Source organism: Protopterus annectens, chromosome 11.part0, assembly GCF_019279795.1.
Source record: "Protopterus annectens isolate FY-2018-M chromosome 11.part0, PAN1.0, whole genome shotgun sequence".
Taxonomy (NCBI): domain Eukaryota; kingdom Metazoa; phylum Chordata; order Ceratodontiformes; family Protopteridae; genus Protopterus; species Protopterus annectens.
This window is the reverse complement of record NC_056745.1, coordinates 406,543,326-406,566,666: the sequence shown is the minus strand read 5'-3', so window position 1 is coordinate 406,566,666 and position 23,341 is coordinate 406,543,326. Positions and strand designations below refer to the sequence as shown.

The 23,341-nt window shown below is 42.2% G+C and overlaps 1 protein-coding gene across 1 annotated transcript in view; it reads right to left on the bottom strand.

Moving 5' to 3' along the window:
* TCP11L2 (t-complex 11 like 2) overlaps positions 1-23,341 on the bottom strand; it is a 613,826-nt gene that overhangs the window by 208,330 nt on the left and 382,155 nt on the right. The window contains exon 7 of the mRNA XM_044087900.1: positions 4,685-4,908. Coding sequence (XP_043943835.1) covers positions 4,685-4,908 — 224 coding nt within the window. The remainder of the gene's footprint in view (positions 1-4,684; positions 4,909-23,341) is intronic.

Genomic DNA, 23,341 nt, shown 5'->3' with positions numbered 1-23,341 from the left:
TGAGAGATGAAACTTGTTTTTGTGCCTCTGCCCATTGATTTTTTTGGCAGATCTGGCCAGCCGTTTGCCTTTGGCAGAGTATGGAAATGGAATTTTTAGCCTTGTGACACTATATTTAGAACCCATTTGTCCTGGGTTATAATGTGTCAATTTTGAGCAAAAAGTGCTAATTTTCCCCCAAGGGTGCTGCCAGAAGATAAGTGCTTGGTGCAGGCAGGGGAAAGTCATTGGAACTGCTTTCTGTATGTTTGTGCTTTATCTTCTCCAGCTTTGGAGGTAGAAGCACCCCACTGTTTTGACCTATAAGAACCTTGTGCCTAGGATCTGCCCCTTGTGCGTCTAGAACTGGTGCTTTGAGGTCTGTCTGACACAGGAAAGGACCAATTTTTGTAGGTCTACTAAACTTAGGTGGCTGTACTTGTAAAAACTCTTTAACAGTTTGCATAGATTTAGCTTGGTCTTCCATTTTCTTTAACACCTCTTCTGCCTTAGCACCAAATAAAGTATCATGCTGTAAAGGTGCATCTAGTAACTTAACTTTAACATGATCAGGCAGATTTTGTTCCTTTAACCAAGCATGCCTCCTAATTACAGAACCCGTAACTGTGGCCCTGCAGGAGGCCTCCAAAGAATCAAAACCACATTGCAAAGTATGCTTTCCAGCTTGTTCTGCTGCATGCAATAAATCCTGCATTTCCTTGTTTTCAGCACATTCAGAATTTAACATAATTTTCTGTTTAAGCAATCCCATGAGATGTTGCTGATACTTGAGCATATGAAACTGACAGCTTAGGGCCCTTATAGCCAAAGTTGCAGATGCGTAAACCTTTTTTCCCCATCTATCCAGTGCCCTTGAATCTCTGTCCGTGGGGGTTGGGGTTTTTGCTGTAGAGGCCTTAACTCCCTTGGGACCCTATGAAACAGTTTCTGGGTCAGCAGCAGGGTTTTTAAAAAGAAATTTGTGTGAGTCAGGAACCCTGTAATATCTGTCAGGCTTAACAGGAGCTGGAGGTAAGGGGTCAGGGGTCAAACTAGACTCCGAAAACACATAATCTACAATGTCTAACACAGGGGGAATGGCTAGAGGCCTGTGCTGTGGTAGTAAAAGGAAATCCCTAAGCCTCTTTTTAGATTCTGAAAAATCTTGGCTTTCCCAGTGAAAATGCTCCCTCATGGTATGCAAGGTTTCCCCACAGGAATAATCCTCTGGAGGGGATGCTGAAGGTATAGATTCTTCAGCATCAGAATCCTCATTGGGGGGGGGGGTAAAGAATATCCCTGATCAGAAGAGGAATCAGAAGAAATAGAAACCTGATCTGAAGATTCATAGTCAGTCTCTTGCCTAGGCCTCTTATCAGGAGGGGGATGGGAACCCCTGATCAAGGTAATCAGGTCTTCGGCCATCTTGATCATCTGTTTTTGGATATAGAGGCCTGTACAAGTGGCTCATGAGTTTTCTTTGCTTTAGAGGCTGCTTTAGTCTTTGTCTTTGAAGTTGAAGTCATTTTAATGTAAAGATGTTGTGGTCTGAATACACCCTCAGAAGCCGGTACCTGCTCAGCGGCTCTGGACCCATCTGAGGGATTAGCGTCCGAGGCTCCAAAACTTTGAGTATCCAGCGGCATGGGCGACTCCATGTGGGAGTCGGTAGCGGCCTGCAACTCTAAAGTAGTGGGTGTCAGGGGCTGCAAAAGCACCTCACTGAGAACCAGCGAATCGGTGACTGGCTTAGGAGAAGCTTCGTCATCGGTTGTTTTTCTCTATCCTTTTCTTTGCGTTTTTTGTAAACTCCGGTAGTGGGATGGCTATCCAATGACATTTTAGGATAATTAAACCTGCTACCAAAAGACTTTAAAGCAAAAGTATACCGACGCTTAATAGTGCTTTGGTTAAATCTAGCACAAAACCGACACAAAACCGACAACAAGAAATGTTGTGATCAGGGCCTAGGCAAGGAATACAGTAAGAATGAAAACCCTTATGAGGTATTTGCTTTCCACAAGTAATACAATTATTACCTTTTTCTGACATCGGTCTGGAGAAAGAAAAAAGTTTCCCCAATGGGGTACTTAGCTTTATTGAAGACTTCGGTTCTGAAACTCAAACACGAAAATTTTAGGAGTCGGCTGACTGGCACTTGCGAACTGCTTCTGCTTCGGGCACCGCACGGCAAGAAAGACTGAAGAAAATGGCGTCGGCTGCTTCTTTTATACCCCTGACAACCTGACGTCGGGGAAGAGGCAACAACGGCCGACGCAGGACCCAAGACTTTGGAATTCAGGCCGGCTGAGGGCAACCTGCCAGCAGGATTACCCAAATGTAATGAGTGCAACAGTGAAACATGAAGAACATCTAAAAACAGTTCATTATGTTTAAGCAGCAAATTGCTCCAACAATACATATGAAACAGAAATTGTCTTCTGAATAGACTCACTGTAATCAACTGAATCTTAAATAAAGTCCAATCTAGTAACCACAAAAAGACACCAGCTGTTGTTACATTTCCATGTAAACGGAATATGTTATTAACCCACCAGCGATGAAAGGAAATCCACCAACAAATGATCCAAAGTCCATTAATACAGAACTTTATTATTAACACCACCAAAAAATAAAATAAAGCAAAACATGAGAGCAGGTTAAGTGCTTTCATCCTAACAAAACATTTGGACTTCTTCATAACCTGTCATCTTTTAGCTGTCATCACTTTTTATACCCAATGGTTAATAAGACTTAATTAATCATTTCATGGTCTGTTTCTTAAAGGTACGTTAAACAATGTGCATAAACTGCATAAATTAATTAATATAAAAATAAAATGCCACAATATATGTAAACATTTATGTAAGTGATCAAATAATACTTTGTGAAGCATGTTCTTTGTCACTGCATAATAAAAACTTTTAAAAGCACTTTAAAACAATGTACGCTCTCCCATCCAAAAACCAACATAAACAATAAAGTTCTGTATTAATGGACTTTGGATCATTCATTGGTGGATTTATAACATATTCCATTTGCATGGGAATGTAACAACAGCTGGTGCCTTTTTGTGGTTAATGCACTGGATTTGATTTAAGATTCAGTCTTGGATTAAAGTGAGTCTCTCCAGAATACAATTTCTGTTTTATATGTACTGTTGAAGCAATTTGTTTGCTATTTGTTGCTCAAACACCGTGAACTGTTTTTAGTTTTATTGACATATAGACTATATACAGCCATTAATGTACTGAGCATCAATGAAAAACAAAAGCAGTGTTTCACAATCCAAGTTATCAATCATGAAATGTGGTCTAATTATCCATTACTGCTCAAAGTACCCTATGAATGTCCACAGAAAAGAAAACAGTAAAAACAATTACGTTGTACGGAAATAAACACAGCATCCATGTAAGCAACAAAGTAAGAAAGGCACAAAAAAATGCCATGATCAATACATATATACGTATTTGAAAACATACACATACCATAATGAGAAATACCTGTTCCACATGCGATCTGCATTTGTGTTCATGTAGTAAAACAAAGTAAATGCCTACTTCATGTACTGCAAAGATTATACTGTAAAGACATATACTGCAATGCTGACATGGTTCATAAATGATTTACTCACTCAGTGGCACAAAGTAGCACACACTGAAAGGTAAATACGAAATGTCTTGAAGAATTTCAAAACTTGTCTACACACTGAAAGGTAAATACGAAATGTCTTGAAGAATTTCAAAACTTGTCTAAGAAATCAGCCTGAGAAAAGTCATAAAAATAAATATAAACCATGTTGGTCACAAACTGAAACCAAACTTTCACAGCCATGCTACAAAAACAAAGCATTTAGCAAAGAAACACGATAAATTAAAACACAAATTATATGTCCAACCCACAAATGAACAAGGGCAAAAAAGAAAAATGTAAAACGTGACATCTCAGTGACCAAGAACTACGCTTAAGTTTAATTTCACTGCAACAATATTTAAATTGAATATTTTTATCTTAACTCTTAGGTCATTCATTGTTTTAAATGCATTTACTCAAGGTAACAACACATTACAGAATTAATTTATGCACTTATTCACATGCCCACTTCATACAACCCATTTGTTACTAAAAAGCACTTTCAAACATACATTGGACTAAAATTTCAGTAGTCAATCTAATCATTTGATATCAAAATAAAAATATCATAATCGACCAAATGCAAGTCGACATAACACACTGCACTCTCGCTGTACAGTACTAGTCTTACGCTTTTTTCTGAAAATCAGTTATAGCTTCATTGGCTTCCCGACCAAAAGCAGTATTTTTTAGATATTGTTGCATCCAGCACCTTAGTCTTAATATCACCCTGCTGCATTTACATTTATGGTAAGCACATAAACAACTGTACTGTCTTCAAGGAGCGGTCACTGTAACAGTAAAGTTAGCTTCCCTCTGTAGGGAGTACACATGATTAAAATATGCTTGCAGTTTAGTGACTGCTTTCTTGAGTGTGTTTGGCATAACAGTAACTGTTAAGAGGAATTGATAGTATAATTATAGCCCCGTAATCAATAATGCAAAAAAAAAAATATATATATATATATATATATATATATATATATATATATATATATATATATAGCAGATAACACATAGAATGTTTCAAATAATATCAGATTACTTACTGCAAAAGAATTATGTGTTTTACCTCTGGCATAACTTTTTTCTGGTAATCCCACTGCATCAGTTTCAGAAAACCATGGTTGAGAACAGAAATGGGGGTCACAGCAGAAACAGAAGACTTGTTTTCTGTAGCACATGATGATGATGATGATGAAGATGATGATGACGATGGTGGATTGGAAGAAGTCGGTGAAGCAGAAACTTCTTCACAGGACTCCTTTATCCATTCTGTAGTGAACTGTAGACCATCTAGAAAACAGAGCCAGGTTTATTAGACAATAAGATGATGTTTTTATTTTATATATGGTAGTACACAATCTCTTCTCACATCTTTCTTTGAACTAAAAAACTAAATCAGTCTGTACAGTAAAGCATTTCAAATAACTAAATATGAGTGTAGCAAGAAATAACTCAACTGTGTAGCACTAAAATAAAGAAATAAGAAAACCATCTAACTTTTTATAAGTGGACGGAGGAAAGCTAACTGTACTGTTACTGTGACCGCTCCTCGAAGACAGTATAGTTGTTTATGAGCTTACCATAAATGTAAACGTTTGAGTACATTCATAATTGCAGTCTTTATTTCTTGGTATATGCTGCCCTTAGGCAGCCTGACCAGCATGCTTAACTTCCAAAGCTATACTTTCCCCATCAATCCTTAAGCAAACTTCCTCTCAAAGCCATGTAAGCACAATGGTAGTTATCAAGAGAGGCTTCAGGCAAAGCCACTTTCAGATCTTCCTTGCCCTGGCATTGCTAGGTGAGTAGTGCCAAAGTCCAAGTGGATCATGAGAGAAACAATCCCCTATACCACAGGTCCAATTCAAGAAGTCCCAAATTCCTCTACCTCTAGGAAGCATAACCAGGTTAAAAAGGGGTAGCTTGGCAGACAGATGAGAAGGAAAATGACATAGACTACTCCTAAATGCTTTATCTCATGCATGGGTCCCCTCAAATTATCTATGGCATAATCCCAGTTATTCTTATTAGAGGCAATATAAAATTAACAACCATGGGAGGGGCAAGGTCAATCTGTAATCAAGTGAAACAGATTAATTTGGGCAGAAAAAGGGAAATTGGCTAGGCATAAAATGCCCCATAAGGGCAGCTAGTCTAATACTTACCTATGAACCTAAGTGAAAACTGGATCAAATAGACACCCCAACTCAACGGTCACAAGAGATGAAAGAGTAAAGAAGGCAAGAGGAAACCAAGACAGCAAAAGTGAATGTACTTACACATATACATTTATGACAAATTCCTACCACAAATGTATTGTGTTCCTGAAACTATTCACTATTGCAGTCATTACTTCAAGGGATGATTCCCCAAGCAATTATGCAGAAGGTGGTCGGTAGAAGATAAAACACGGCGGTAGGACAGCAAGCTTTGCAGATCAGCAGAAGTAAACCTTGCTCTGGGGTTCTAGGGGCAAGTCCCAGGTTGTAGTGTACTGCGAATACACAAACTGAGGATTACGTGACAGCTGACCCCTCTGAGGGATGCTGCAGTGGCCATAGTGGCTTTAGTGTAATTAGCATTGACATGCACAGGAAAGGTTTGCTATAACCAGTATAGCAACAAGAAATACAATGTTCAAGACATTTAGAGAGCATCTGTTTGTTGACCAAATTTGTCTTTGCCCTTGGCTACAGATATCTGGTCTGTCTTTCTCAAATCCTTATTCCTACATAAGTAAAATGTCAGCTGTCTATGCACATTCAAGAAATGAAAAGTATTCTCTCCTTTAAGGATTATGAAATAACATACAGGTAAACAAATGGCTTGAGTCAAGCACAACTCTTTTACAACTTTAGGCATAAAGGGTGTACTGGTGTGGACAGGCAGCCTGTCCTGATGAAAAAACATTTTGTTCCCTGCACATCAAAGCTTTTGTTCTGTAATCCTTCCAACAACAGTAACAGTCACCATCAACAGCATCTAGAAACAGATGGCTCAAAAGAAGCTGGGGTCAGGTTCTCCGTGTAGTAGTTAACATCCCATAGTGGTACAATTCTCTTTCTTAGAGGTCCAAGATGCAAAAAAAAAAGTTAAGTATTTATAACGTTCCATGTGTGTTGTCCATCTCCACCTATATTCTCACTTGGGGGTCGGATCCGATCCATTGAATCCATCTTGGCCTTTTACAAAAGCTTAAGGCCTTCAGCAAAGCTTGCAGGCATTCTACCTTACCCATAATGCAGTTCCCTAACTCCCTCAGATCTTGTTTGCCCATGATAAATAATATTATAAGCAAAGCTGTTCATAGTTTAAAAGGATAGAGGTTTCCAAGACTACAGAGTCCAATTATACCTAATTAGTACTAGCCGGTCTCCTAGGAGCATAGGCAGGGGGTATGGTGGTGGTGGTTGGGATTATGAGAATAAAGGCAGAGATGGACAACACACATGGAACGTTACAGTAAGTACATAACATTTTTATATGATGTTGTCAACCTCACCTTTATTATCACTTGTGGAACCACGTCCCACGCTACCTTACTGTTGGGTGGCTCATGGGAGAATATTCCTCAGAACCATAGAATCAAAGGATGCTCTACTCCTGGAGACCAAATCTACTTTGTAATGAAAGATAAAGGTATGAGGTTTTGCCCATGTGGCTGCAGCACAGGTATTGCCCAGAGACAACCTAGCTTGGACAGTGGCAGAAGTAGCTATTGCTCTGGTAGAATCAGCTTTAACGGATGCAGAGACAGTTTTGTTTTTAGAATTGTAAATAAAGGAAATGCATTCAGAAAGCCCTTTGCATAAGATAATCTTAGATACTGGTAGGCCTTTCCTGTTGTTAAGAGTCTGACTGTCTGAGTTCTGCAGTTCAGTGGATATAAAAACCATAACTGTCCATGAACTTTTTGCTGTGGAAGTAGACTCCAAATTTGTTGCCTGAGATTCTGAACTCTCTCTATGGGGAGGTAAGCCCTCATTACAACGGTATTTCTTTTGGCACCAATGAAATTCACATGCTGAGAGGGCGACAATGCAGATTTTTGCCAGTTTATTGTAATTCCTAGCTGCAAGCAAGTCATAATGGTGGTGTCCCTGGCCTGTAATAGTAGATGCCTGGTGGTGGCAGTCAGGAGCCAGTCCAGTTATGGAAACACTTGGAATCCAAGGCGTCTCAAGTGAGCCATTACCACTGCCATGCTTTTGAGACCAAAGGGCAGGGCGTGAAACTGGTAATGACTGGCCCCCAGCTGGAAGCATAAGTGACTCCTTGATGCTATGTCCATTTTGATGTGGTAGTATACATCTTGGAGATCTATGGAGCACATCCAAACATCTTTCCCTAACAACGGGAGTATCGACTGTAATGTGGCCCATTCGGAACTTGGACTTCCTTACAGATTCATTCAATTTACCGATATCCAAAATGGGTCTCAAGTCCCCTGTTCGTTTTGGCACCAAAAAGAATCTGGAGTAAGTCCCTAATCCTATTTGGTCTGCGGTGACGGGTTGGATGACTCTCTTGTCAAGCAACTTTTGGATTTCTACAGTTGCTGAATCCCTGTGATTGGGTGGAATATCCGGAATTCTTCTGGTCTGAGAAGGCGGGAAAGAGAAGGGAATACAGTATCCTCTGGTAATTATCCTTTGCTCCCACTTGTCTTGTGTGATGTCACACCAGGCATCTGGGTACAACGATATACGTCCCCCGACTGGCTCCAGAGATGCACAGCCAGGCCTCCTTTCAGGAGCACTGGTGGGGGCGACCACGAAAGGAATTATGGCCTCCCTGATTCTGTGGGCCTCCCCTGCCTCTAGGGTGATGTCTACCTTTATTTCTTCCTCCTCTGCCTCTGGAGAAGAATCACCCTATGCGTCCTGGAAAAACCTCTGCAACTTCTTGAACCACATCTTTCCACCCCTCTGCCCTTTGGGATAAGGTCTAGAAGGAACGGAAAAAGGGACTCCCACGGCAGAAGGTTTTCCCTTCCTGTTCGCACCTGGTGACTGTGTCCTTTAGCTTAGGTCCAAACAACGAGGACCCATCAAAGGGGGCATTGGCAAATGTAGACTTAAAGGCCTCCACAAAATTACACAAGCGTATCCAGGAGTGTCTTCTAAGAGAAACTCCTGAACCCGCTGCCCTATTGTCTCTATCCGCTGCATAAGATATCAGCCTCATGGAGGAGTTGACGACAGAATTTAAGGTAGACATCTGTGCATTAAGCTCATCAGATACCGCTTCATATATGTTACCTTGGAGAGTTCTCCCAGCTCTTTCAGGAGATCTCTCTGCAGCCTAGTTAAATGAGACAGGTAGTTCAGCGATTTGAGTGTAAAAGCCGCTGAAGAAAAGACACGCTTCCCGTACCTATCCATTGTTCGAGACTCCTTGTTCGGTGGATGAACAGTGGAGGAAGTTTCAGCAAGTTCCTTTTTAATGGCTGCTGCCACCACCATGGCATCTACTGGCATGCCTTTGGTGAGAAAATCTTTGTCTTGAGGTGCTGATAAGAATTTAGTAGGTCTTCTAGGAACTGGTTCCAAAGTATCAGGAGATTCTCACACCTTTCGACTCACTAGATCCAAGAGTCCGTCGAAAGGTGGAAATACCCAAGAGGCAGAAGGTTGAGACCCGAAAGCCTTCAGGTACACTGACTCCTCATCAGAAGGGGAGGTGGTGGGCCAACCGCCTCTCTGTTTCAGGATCTCAAGGATATCTATGAAGGAGATATTATCAGAGGATGACTTGGGGGACCCTTATGACTCCTCGAGGTCAGTGTCTGATGTAATGGACTCATTGGGGGAGTCAACATGCTTCCTCTCTTACAAGTTTTCTTCCGAGGGGGCTCCTCAGAAGGATATTCTGGGGAGGTCTCGGAAGACTGGGGACCACTCATGGAGGGTTCCTGAGCCTGCGAGTCTCAGCTGTGCTGGATGAGGGAAGGTGCTGAGACTGAGGTCAGTGCTTTATGGGGAAGAGTGTCGGTGCCCCTAGTTGGAACTGAAGACTTGGACAGAACACTCCATCATTTCGAAGACTAACTCCCTTGGCTCTGAGGATGCCCCTTGCTCCGAAGGAGCAAAGGCAGCCCTCAGTGCCGAGGAGATAGGCTCCGAGACAGACACGGGGTCCAAACTCACCCGAGCCGAAGCACCGAGAGGTAAGTTCGGAACCAAAGAAGTTCAGATCCAAGCATCCCCCTCGGGCCTGACCGGACAGCTTAGGACCCTAGACACCAAGGACAGTACCGAAGGAGTCAAAGCGGATATCAGAACTGAGAGACCCACCGAGGTAGCTGGAACCGACCTTTCCAGAGCAAGTGGCACCAACAGCTCTGGCTCCGAAGCGCCGGAGTGGCTCGGAGGAGGAAGAGTGATAGGGTGTACAGGCCGACTGGGATAGAGCTGAAAGTAAATTTGCCAGCGCCAATGTCTTGAGGAGTCTGCGCACTAATCTCTCAATGTCCTCATCAGAAAGGAGGATAAAGTGGGGGACCCAGACCGCTGAAAAATTGGCGATCTGAGTGTCAGAGATACCGGAAGAAGTTCAGCTGACCGGCTCTGAGACACAGATTCAGTTATTGGCTCCATAACCCTTGGTACCGAAACCGATTGCTTCACATCAATAACCTCTGTTGGCACCGAAAACCAAATAACAGTTACCAATGCAAGAAACAAAAACAGGAACTACCTCTAAATTAAACGGTTAGTCCTGATGAAACAACAGATAGTTAGACAGAGGACTAGGTCCTCTAACTTACGTGGGCCTAGCCCTGGGAAGGAAAGAACACGAGTGACAGACCGAGAACTAGGTCCTCTAACTTAAACGGGCCTAGCCCTTGGTGAAAATAGCTTAGAAAAGAGAAAACAATTAGGCAAAGCACAAATAGCAAACAAAACCAACAGCGATGCAGGGATACACAACAACAGGCCTGCAGAAGAACAGCCAATAAAAAACAGCCGAAAACTGAGCAAACAATGCCAGACAAGGTCTTAAACAGTCACCAGATGATAAACGAATACAAAGTAAGCTGAATATAACTTTTTAAAAAGATATAACTTGAATAACAAGAAGAAAAATATTCCACTTAGCCACGGCCAAGAAGAAGCACATTTGAGCTCAACGAGCGGCAAACGAGATCTGGGATATGTCAGCGGTGCATGATGGGATATCTCCTTGTCACAAGCCAACCAGAAGACATTGAACTAGAGAATTGCCGAGTCGGAGCAAAGATTCGGCTCCGAACCCAAGTGTAAGAATGAAGGCGAGATAGGACTACAGTATTCTCCTTTATTCTGAAAATTTGAGAAAAATACCGGTAACTCAATAGAATGACTGAAGTTACTTTCAGATACAACTCTGGGCAGAAAGGAAGGACTGGTGCGTAAAGAAACTCTGTCTTTATGAAAAGTCAGATATGGTGACTTGGCAGATAAAACTTGCAATTCTGAAACCCTCCTTGCTGAGGTAATAGCTACTAGGAAGAGCGTCTTCCAAGAAAGAAACTTCAAATCACATGTAGCAGAAGGTTCAAATGGAGGATAAATAATATTGGACAATTATATAAATATTGGGTTTTAGCATTATAGTTCCCTTCAAGAATGCTTTATAAAGTCTGTTTGACATCATCCCATATCCATTTTCTCCTATATGAAAGCTTGAAATCGCTGCCAACTGAAGTTTAATAGTAGCTGTGTCAACATCTTCATTGAAGAGCTTAGCTAAACATTCTAGTATAGAATGAAAGGGAGCAGTGAAGGGGTCAATCTGATTATAGTTAGCTCATAAAACAAATCTTTTCCATTTTCCTTTGTATAGTTTACGTCTAGATGACTTATGAGAAGACACCAAAATGTGTCTGACAAGACAGGAAAGGGAAGGAAGCCTGGCTATCGGGGGAATTGCAGCAGCCAAGCTTTCAGCTTGAGGTTTAGACTGGGATGAACCATCCCTGACGGATGAGTCAGAAGGTTTGAATTAGGGTCCAGAATTCATGGTTCATCCTAAACAAGAGGCTGAAGAAAGGGGAAACAAATTTGTCGAGGCCAATAGGAGGCAATTAGGATTATAGTTGTGTCCAACAATATTGCTTTCTGCAAAAATTTGGGAATTAGAGGAATTGGTGGAAATGCATAAAGGAGCCCCAAGGGCCAATCGTGAACAAGTGCATCCCTTGGGGGCTCCCCCAGAGAGGGGGTCAGGGCAAAGTAGTTGCTGCATTTGGTATTCGTGGGCAAAACAAAAAGGTCGCAGCAAGGCTGGCCCCATTTCTGGAAAATCTCTTCCACAACGTTTTGACTGAGGGACCACTCATGAGGCCATAGTATGGCTCTGTTCAGTTTGTCTGCTATTACATTGATCTCCCTGGGATGTGCATTGCCACTAGAAAGTGGTTGGAAGATGTCACCCATTGCCAAACCTTCAGGACTTCTACACAAAGGGGATAAGATCTGGTTCTCTTTGCTTGTTTATGTACCAAACAACAGACAAGTTGCCTGATGGAATTGCTATTGTTCCCAGAGGATGGGTATCTTGAAATGTTTGCAATGCTAAAAGAACCACCCACATCTCCAGGACGTTTATGCTCAAATGGGCCTCATGTTGATGCCTGATACCTTGAACCGTCTTTCCCAGATATGCCCCCCCCCCCCAACCCTATCTGGGAAGCGTCTGTGATCACTGTGGCTTGGAGTTGGGGAGGAATAAAGAGACAGCCTTGAGCCACCAGAGGAGAATGAAGCCACCATATAAGATCCTTCTTGCATGAATCAGTTATCATTACCTTGTGTGTCATTGGAAGTTCTAGAATTGGCCACTGTGTCACAAGTAACCACTGAAGAATACTCATGTGGATACGAGCTAAGGGGATGAGGACAACTGAGGCAGCCATCTTGTCCAGTACTTGAAGAACTAGTTTGACAGAAGCTCGTTTCTTTCTGATCAATATCCGTACATAGTATCTAAGGTCTTCCACTCTGTCTTGTGGAAGTTTTGCTACCATTTTTGTTGTGTCTACTTCTGCTCCTATGAAGACCAAGGTCTGCCATGGCTCTAGAGCAGATTTCTCGTAATTTATAGTAATTCCTAGTGAAGAGCAAAGTTTCAGAGTGTAGTCCTCGGCCTGTAGCAGAAGATGCCTGGACGGGGCAGCTATGAGCCTGCCGTCCAGATGTAGAAAAGTACAGTTGTGTACACTTTCCATAAATAGATGTTTGAGTGTATTCACTGTTGCAGTCATCACATTTGGGTTTCCCTGCCAGGGTAGCCCTCAGTCAGCCCGAATACCAGAGACTTAGTATTTCTGCATCAGTTGCTGGACGTCAGGTCGCCAGTAGTATAAAGTAAGGCAGCAGACACCATTACATCAGTTTTTCTTGCCCTGTCAGGAGCCCCCTAGTGGGAACTAGGATATGGTGGAAGAACCCCACCAGTAGAAAGTAAATACCAAAAAGTTCCTTGTAAAGAGAGAGAGAGAGAAAGGGGGATGGAGGGAGGGAAACCAGGACTGCAACAACAGTGAATACACTCGAACATCTACATTTATGGTAGGTACACAACTGTACTATGTTCATCGTGTTTCACTGTTGCAGTCATCACATTTAGGTTGATTCCCAAAACTGAAGAAAAGGGTGGAGGCAGTCAAGAAGACTGGGAGCTGGCTAGGATGTCCTGCAAGACTGCAGTGGCAAAGCCTGCCCTGGATTTGGAGAAGATAGGCAGGCAGTAATGCTTGGTGAAGGTTATGAACAGATGTCCATGTTGCAGCGTCCAGGATGTCCCTGGTGGGGACTCCTCTGAGGAAAGCTGCAGAGGTGGAGGTTGCTTTGGCAGTGTGTGTCCTGACCCCCTTAGGGGGAGGTTTCCCATGTTGCTTGTAGCAGAAATGGATGAAGTGTGCTATCCATTTGGAAATGGTTTGTTTGGATATGGCTTTGCCCTCTGCTCCTGCAGCAAAGCTGACTAACAACTGATCAGTTTTTCTAAATGATTTAGTCTGGTCTAGAAAGAATCTGAGCTGTCTGTGCACATTTAGAGAGTGCAGTATCCTTTCCCTTGTTTTGTGGGTTAGGGAAAAAGGTAGGCAAATGAATGGAAAGGTTGAGAGCCACACTGGACACCACTTTTGGCATGAAGGATGGGTTAGTCCTGAGGGAGACCCTGTCAGCATGGAAAATGATGAAGGGCTCCACAGCCATGAGTGCTTGTAGTTCGGATACTCTCCTTGCTGAAGTGATGGCCACAAGCAAGGCTGTATTCCATGAGAGAAACTTTAACTCTGATGAAGCTGCTGGTTCAAAGGGGGGCAGGGTGAGCTTTTCCAACACAAAGTTTAGGTCTCAAGCTGGGGTAGGTGCTCTTCTGGGTGGCCTCAAGTTGCTAGCCCCTCTTAGGAACTGTTTGATGAGAGGGTGTGAGAAAAGAGGTTGCTCAGTGCTGAAATGAGCAGAGACAGCAGAGGCATGAATTTTAATAGAGGAAAAGGATAGACCACTGCGTAGGAAGTCAGCTAGGTAATCCAGGATGAGAGGTAGGGAGGGCTGTGCTGTATTGGCTCCCTTAGCCTGGATCCAGGTGCAGAACCTTTTGCATTTGTCAGCATAAGGGTGAAGGTTCTTTGGTCTAGCTGCCATTCGTGTGGGTATAGAAAATTTCTTCTTAAGTTGTCTGCCAGAGAGTTTAGAGAGCCTGGCAGGAATTGTGCTAACAGGTGTAGTTGCATGGTTGAGGCTGTGTGCCAAAGGGTCATGGCGAGCCTGCACAGAGGGTAGGAGTGAGTCCCTCCCTGCTTGTTGATATACCACATCACAGTGGTGTTGTCTGTTTTGACCAGTAGAGCCCCTGGGGAGGGAAGTGTTATGAAAGCTGTCAATGCGTGCTGGACAGCTAACATCTCTCTTTTTGGTTGATGTACAGATGTATTTGATGTGGGCTCCATTGGCCTTGTACGCACCTGCCGTCCAGGTGTGCACCCCAGGCACAGTCTGATGCATCTGTGGTGAGGGTCTGGGCGGCATGGGGTTGTGAGAAGGGTAGTCCCTTGTTGTGGTAGCATGCTGCTGCCCACCAAAGAAAATCTTTCCTTAGACAAGGTATCATTGGTATAAGAGTTTCCAGGTCATGAGAGTGCTGACAACAAAGGCTTTTTAGGTACCATTGAAGTTTCCTCATATGCAGTCTTGCATATGGAATGAGTAGAATGCAAGAAGCCATGAACCCCAGAGCTTGCAGGATTTTCCTTGCGGATAACTGGGGTATGGTGGCTAGTTGAGAGAAACAGGCTGTCAGGTAAGTTTGCTTTTCTGTTGTAAGGAATGCCATCTGGGATGCTGTGTCCAGGCTTGCTCCCAGGAATATAATTTTTTGGTTGGGTACTAGTTTGGACTCCTTTTCATTGACAATATACCCTAGGGAGGTCAGCAGGTCCTTTACAAAGGCCAGGTGCTTGAGTAGCTTTTTCTGACTGTCTGCCTGAATTAGACAGTCATCTAAGTGTGGGTAAATTTGAATATTTCTTTGTCTGCAAAAAGCAATGGCGGGAGTCAGACATTTTGTGAAAACTCTGGGAGCAGTGGATAAGCCAAAGGGGAGCGCAGAGAACCGAAAGTGCAGTGATCCTGCCCTGAAATGTAGGTATTTCCTGCATGATTCCCCGACTGGAATGTGTAGGTAGGCCTCTTTTAGGTCTAAGGTGGCTAACCAAGCATCCTTGGAAAGCATAGGTAGTAGGTGCTGGAGGATGAGCATTCTGAATTTTGGTATGACCAGAAAGGTGTTTAGAATGGATAGATTGAGGATGGGGCACCAGATGCCCTCTTTTCTGGGTACCAGGAAGAGTCTGGAGTAGAAACCTTGGCCTATCTGTTCTGCAGGAACGTGCTCTATTGCCCTCATAGAGAGCAGGGAAAGGACTTGCTTTTGGCCTCTGCCCACTGGTTTGGGGGAAAATCTGGGAATCCTTTTGGGGTTAGTAGAGTGTGGAAATAAAATCTGTATCCCTGGGACACTATGTTGAGGACCCAGCGGTCATTGGTAATGGTGGCCCAGGTGCTTGCATGGAAGGAGAGTTTTCCTCCTAGGGGCAAGTGCAGGTGGGCAGAGGGAGGGGGTGGAAGTGGAAAGTCATTGTGAGTTCTTACCATGAGGGGGTGGCTTAGCACTCCCTGGTTTTGAAGAGGAGGCACTCCATTGCTTAGATCTCTGCATTCCCTGGGGCTGCTGTCTAGGGGGCCTGCTTCCCCAGGGTCTGGGCTGAGCAGACCTGGAGGGGGCAGGAAAGGACCAGCGCTTGGAGGGGCAATGCCTGCTGGACCTGCAGGAAGTCCTTAACTGTCTGCATAGATTTAGCTTTTTCTTCCATCTTTTTTAAGACCTCCTCTGCCTTGGTGCCAAATAAGTTGTCTTTGTGCAAGGGTGTGTCCAATAATTTGGATTTGACATGGTCTGGCAAGGGATGTTCCTTAAGCCAAGCATGCCTTCTAAGGACAGAACCGGTGACTGCTGCCCTGCAAGATGTTTCTAGGGCATCAAAACCACATTGTAAGGTGTGCTTAGTTACTTGACTTGCAGAATGCATTAAATCTTGTAACTCTTTATTTTCTGCACAAGCAGGAAAAGTTGATATTTTTTGTTTGAGGAGTTCAATGGTATGTTGCTGAAATTTTAGCATATGAAACTGACAACTTAGTGCTTTAATAGCAAGAGTAGCAGAGGTGTATACCTTTTTACCCCATCTGTCTAATGCTCGGGAATTCCTATCTGAAGGGGTGGTATTCTTAGCAGAAGTTGCTTTAATTCCTTTAGGCCCTTGAGAAATAACCTCAGGGTCAGCAGTAGGATTTTTGAAAAGAAATTTATGAAAGTCAGGGACTCTATAGTACCTGTCAGGTTTCCTGGGAGCAGGAGGGAGGGTATCAGGAGTCAAACTAGATTCCATAAAAACATCATCCACAACATCCAGGACAGGAGGAATAGCCAGAGGTCTATGCTGTGGAAGATCTAAGAATTCCCTGGGTCTCTTTTTAGACTGAGGGTAGTCCTGACATTCCCATTGGAAATGCTCCCTTAAAGTATGTATGGTTTCCCCAAAGGAAAATTCCTCGGGTGGAGAGGCTGAAGGAATGGATTCCTCTGCATCAGAATCCTCATAAGCAGAGAGGAGTTGCATGTCTTCATATTCAGATGCATCACAGTCATCGGACTCCTGTTCAGATAGAACTACTGGGGACAAATCTCTTTTTCTTTTGGAAGGGATAGCTTGGCTTCCCCTGATCAGCATTATAAGGTCTTCTGCCATTTTAAGCATTTGAGGCAACTGAGGCAAGGAAGCAGATGCCTGAGACTGGGTCATCAGTTTCTTGGGTGTGGTTCATACCCTGGGCCTTAGAAACTCGGTAGTTTTCGAAAGAATGGTAGATGCGAAAGAAGTCGTGGATCTGTGTCGAGAATCGGTAGTGCGAAGTACTTCCTCGGAAGCTGGTGCCTGCTCAGCTGCTCTGGATCCATCCAAGGTAGAGACATCCACAGGATCCTTAGTCGATGAAGAGTTTTGCGGCATACTGGACCCTGAAAGGGTCTCAGTATCGGCCTGCGAATCCACAGAAGCGGGAATCAGCGGCTGCGAAAGCACCTCACTAATGACCGGAGAAGTGACAACTAGCTTAACGGAAGCGTCGTCGGTATGTTTGGACCTGTGCGGTCTGTCTTTATCCTTACATTTTTTCGGAATATCTGCTGTCGGATGGCTTACCGAAGCCATATCAGAATTCGAGGACTGAGAGCGAAAATATCTAGCTACAATAAGGGCCCGATGATGTATAGTTCTGGCATTGAACAAAACACAAAAGTTACACAGGGGACATTGTGGTCTGGGCCTAAACAAGTGACGCAGTAAGAATGAAAGTCTCGGTGTGGTATTTGCTTTCCACAGGTGAGACAATTGTTAACTTTTTCTGACATCGGTTAGAGCGAGAAAAAAGGATCCCCAATGGGGTACTTAGCTTTAGAAGATTTCAACTTCAATTCGGAAAATGAAAACTCAGGTAGTGGCCAACCGGCACTCATGTGAACTGCTTCAGCTTCCGGCTCCTCAGCAAGAAAGACTGATGTAATGGCGTCGGCTGCCTTATTTTATACTACTGACGACCTGACATCAGTCATGGAATGATGGCAACCAATGCAAAAATACTAAGCCTCTGGTATTCGGCCCGACTGAGGGCTAGCCTGGCAGGGATAACCCAAATGTCATGACTGCAACAGTGAAATACGAATAACATCAATTACAAATACAAAGTAATGTAGAACTATTTCTACAAACATTTACATTGGCATTGGCAGTAATGGATGCATGTTGAGTCACTGAATGTAATTTCAGTGAAGAAAAAAAACAACAAAAAAACAAAACTGTTCATAAAAACCATGTTCGATGAACAACTCAACAATTTTGTTTTTGCAAGGGGGCAAGTCCCCCTGCACCCCCGACACCTCCAAAGTTATTTATATATCAACTCAGAGGTCACACAACAAAGGAGAAAAAAGTAAACTCCACTGTCGGTGAAATTTGGCAAACAGCACTCACTAGTTTTGCAACCGCCGAAATTATGTTTGATGTGACAATGTGCTCCTGGCAGTAACACAGTTGCAGATATAGCACAGTACTAAATTTTCATTAAGGAACATATAATTTTTCAATATTCAGACAGGAGCAATTCATTATTAAGAGAGTAAATTAATTTACAGTTCAGTTCCAAAGAAGCATTTCAATTTTCAATGAATATGATAGGAGCTGAAATAGTATTAACCCAGTAGTAGCACACATAATTGCTCCTTGCCTTATAGTTTTTCTAGCCCTGACTCTGAAACACATACAGGCTTGCTGTTGTGTCAGATAGTTTTTTAGTTGAAGTTTGAAGATAGCAAGTTTGTTCACTTGTCTTATTTCTTTTGGGAGTTTATTCCAACTGGATGGTGAATTTTTAGAGAAGGCTTTTTCAGGAATGAATAATTTGCAAGTAGGTCTGGCTAACCAAGTGCCGTCTATATAAAGACAATCCCTACTCAAGACTCTGATCAGTATCTTAGTATTGAATAGTAAGGAACTTAAGAAAGGGTATTAAGCAATAGCTCATTTCTTGCTGAAACAATAAGCCATCTACCATTCTTTACTGGAGTGCAGTGGTGTTCTCTATTGTTAGCTAGTTAAAAATATTGGTACTCATTGTGGGTATTCCCAAGTCAGACTGTTGACAAAAACTACTGCTCAAGAAAAGTATAAAATGAAATTTGGCAGAATGTCTTATAAATTTACATATGTTATATATACGTATATACACACACACACACACACACACACACACACACACACACACACACACACACACAGTCTGTCTGTCTGTAGAAAGAGCTTCATTGTGTGTCTGCCTCCTCTTCCCCTTCTCTGTGGGACAGTAACCATGGTGGAGGCCCTGAGAAAGCTCACTGTAAGTAACAGTGCTCACCCAAATCTCCATACTCACTGAAAAGAGATGACTGATCATAACATACATTCGAAATACCAGTTGGCTCACAAAGATGCTACCATTGGAATATGCATTGCCTCCAGTCCTGCTGAAGTTAACATATTCAACATCACCAGGTATAAAAACACTTTTATATAGCTAAACTGCAATAAATCTCCGATTCATTAAGTGTATTACAAAGAATTTATTGCTGTAGATGAGATAATCAAGGCCTTTTCGCTCCTACAAGGACAGTCTCTGACCATTCACTAACCTTTAAGAGTTTTAAGAAGTCATCAGACTCTCACAAATCTGATATATTAACCCTTCACAATGGTGGCCCCAACAACTGAACTAGAGAGAGAGATGTAGACCTTATTTCAATCTTTTCTCCATTCTCAAAGTTGTTAGGAAAATATTAGCAAAGGCTGGCAAATAAAATACCTGTGAAATAATCTTCTCTTATAAAGATATTGCTTCAGACCAGGCCACATTACTGAACTGCCCTTATGAACATCACTAGCCATCATAGTCAACAACCTAATAACAACTGCCATATAGGTTTAACATTCCTAGACCTGTCAAAAGATTCTTACAAAATCAGTCATGAGCCACTAATTTCCTGACTACTCATACGGAGCCTCGCTTCACCCACCCTTAAAATGTTAATCAGCTACCTCACTAATTGCATACAATAATTCGTCTGGTCTCAACATACTTTATCGCCTCAGGTCATCCACCTAGAAGGTTTCCCAAGGTTCTGTTCTGAGAACTCGTGATCTATTACACTTGACAGTAACATAGGATCATACGTACTTGGCTATGCTATTGATCTGTGAGGATCTTAAGTAGCCTAGCCTCACATTCTAATGAATATTATATTTTATACATGAATAACTCAGAGGTGGGTTCCATAGAACATACTACATACGTACTTGTCCCTCCAACATAATCAGTTTACGTTGCAAAAGAAATTGAGATCCCTTGATCAGGTGTTTACTCTACCATTAGACTTGTGCATGTGCAAAAGGTCTTGCAGGATAGGGCCTGTTGAAGCTCTATATGCGAGGCTGAGGTTGCCTCTTGGAAGCCTCCATGACACCGAAAAGAGGGACAAAGTTTGAAGCCAGACTACATATTTTTTTAAGACTTAGACACTTGACTCTTAACAATAAAGTGCTGTGGTCATTCCAGTTTTGACAAATGTATATATATATATATATATATATATATATATATATAGATATATATATATATATATATATGTGTGTGTGTGTGTATAATCCCCACTTAAGCGAAAGTGCACTTAAGCCTTAAGCTCACTAGACCGAACCTACCGCACCACAATGGAGGACATTGAAAAATGGGCTATGTCCTCCACTGTGGTGCGATAGTCACGGACCTTAGGGTTAGGGCACGGGTCAATGTAAGGGGATAGCCCTACTAACTATCCCCTTACCCTAACCCGTGCCCTAACCCTAAGGTCCATGACTATCACACCACAGTGGAGGACATAGCATGATTTGGAATGTCTTCCACTGTCGTGCGGTAGTCATGAACTTTAGGGTTAGGGCATGGGTTAAGGTAAGGGGATAGCTAGTAGGGCTATTCCCCTTACCATGACCCGTGCCCTAACCCTAAGGTCCGTGACTGCTAGGCCGTTTAGTCTAGCGGGTTTGTGAAAGTGCACTTTCGCGTTAGTGTGGGTGTACTTTTGAAGTTCGAAGTAGTGAACTTTCATTCTTCAAAAGTACACACACACACACACACATATATATATATATATATATATATATATGGGTCTATACGACTTGGTCGACAGTTCATATGATCAACTGTTTATTTGGTCGACAGTTCATTTGATCGACAAGCATTTGCCCCCTTCCCCAATGTTTTGTGACCCTGGAGTTGATATATATAGTTAGGGGGGGTGTGTGGGGGGTGAAGCCCCCCACCTAAAATGCTTGTCGATCAAATGAACTGTCGACCAAATAAACAGTCAATCATATGAACTGTCGACCAAGTCATATAGACCCATATATATATATATATATATATATATATATATATATATATATATATATATATATACACACATACACACCGATAGGGGAATTATATTCAAAAATGATTACATTCCTGGACCTGGACATCATACTTTCAGATATAAGTTGTACAATAAAAAAGGACTTCCTTACAGCAGCAGATGTGTGGCAATCAAAGGATAGTTTCCAGACATAAGAGAAAGTGGTGGAACCAACAAACCCAAAAGAGTATATAATAATTTTATTTATTTATTTTATTTTACATTTGTTAACCGGGCTAGTCCAGCTGGATACATGTCCATTTTCAGTGGAGGCCCGGGGAGAAAAGCTCCACAATACAATAACCAAATAGGACAAACAAAATATATCAAGTAGACATTGGTACATTACAAAATGTTGTGTTATATTACATAACTAGGATTTTATATTCTGTATACCAGTAGGAACAGAAGCCTGATGTAAAAATAAGTTTGATACAATAGTAGTATGAATTAATAATGGAAATTATAACTAAGATACTGTAGATACTATGGTCACACAAGAAATCAGAGGATAAACACTAGTGTTGAATGGATAGAGTATACAAAAGCAAATAGGAGGATACAAGAATAGTGTTTAGTCTCATAAGAGTTGAGGTGTGATATGAATACAGTTGGAAATTCAACAGTATATACATATTTACAACAGGAAAGAATCCACAGAATGGTCAAGCTCACTGCTATCAGAGAGTTAACGCAAGATAATGTTCAAAAGAGGCTAGGAATCACGGGAGTCTTGATAAGGGGTATGGTTGTTAGTCTGGGTTATCACAGGGGCATAGCCAGTGTGATTTGAGGTAGGGTTTGAGCTTGCTTTTAAACAGGTTAACAGAGGATAGTGAGGTTAGCTGACTTGGAAGGCTGTTCCAGGCCTTGCCTACTGTATTAGAGAACAGTGTGTCACCAGCTGAATTGTTGGATTTAGTTGTTTGCACAAGTAGTTTATTAGATGAGCGTAAGGTTTTGAGATTGTTATAAGGGATGACTAGGGATGTGAGTATGGGTGTATTTTGAGGTAGATACAGGATCTTATGGGCTACTGTTAGTTGATTAAAAAGTATTAGATTTGGCAATTCTAGCCATTCGAGTTTATTCAGATTGATACAATGATGAGTTCTATAGGAGGACCCTGCTGCAAACCTGGCTATATTGTTGTAAGAGGATGACAGTTTATTCAGGTTACTTTTGCATATTTTGGTATAGACAGGGAAGGCATACAAGAGGGTAGAGATAAGGTTTGTGCGAGCAATGGCGACCCTGGCTAGAGGAGTTAGAAAGGGTTTAATTCTATAGAGGGAACCTAGTTTCTTATTAACTGTTTTTATGGTGTTGTTAATGTGAGGTTCAAAAGACAAGTGATTATCTATTAGTACTCCGACTAGTTTGGTGGTTGGTTCGGGGGATATTATAATTCCATTATTTGAGGTAATAGTAAAGTTAAGTGGGGAGGTTCTTCAAGTGGGGATGAATAGTAGCATTTTTGTTTTTTTAGGGTTTAAGATAAGACACCTTTGTAGGAGCCAGTTTTCAACTGTGCTAAAGGTCTTTTGGGTTAGTGACTAAAGTTCTGATTGGGTAGTAGCAGAGCATATGAGTGTGGAGTCATCTGCGTATTGGATACAGTAAGCTTGTGGAATTACCGAATGGAGGTCATTTGTAAAGATGGAGAAGAGTAAAGGACCCAATATGGATCCTTGAGGGACCCCTAAGGCTACTGGGAAGTGGGAAGATAAAGTATTTTCCCATAGAACAGCCTGTTGTCTGTTATTTAGGTATGATTAGAACCACTGTATAGTAAGGGCATCCAGTGATAAGTTTTTGAGTGTGTCTAAGAGAAGGTGGTGGTTAACCATGTCAAATGCTTTAGACAGGTCGATAAAAAGGGCTGAGGATAGAGTGTCATTATTATTACTATTAATTTGGTTAGTGAATGATAGGAGAGCAGAGGTGGTGCTATGGAATGGTCTAAAGCCATGTTGACAAGGTGCCAGTAGATTGCTTTCAAGTAGGTAGGGTAACAGTTGTAAATGAATACATTTCTCCATTATTTTTGCCAGAGGAGATAGTATGGCTATGGGCCTATAATTGGAGAACTCCTTGGAGTTACTGCCTTTGTGCAGGGGGATAATGTGAGAGA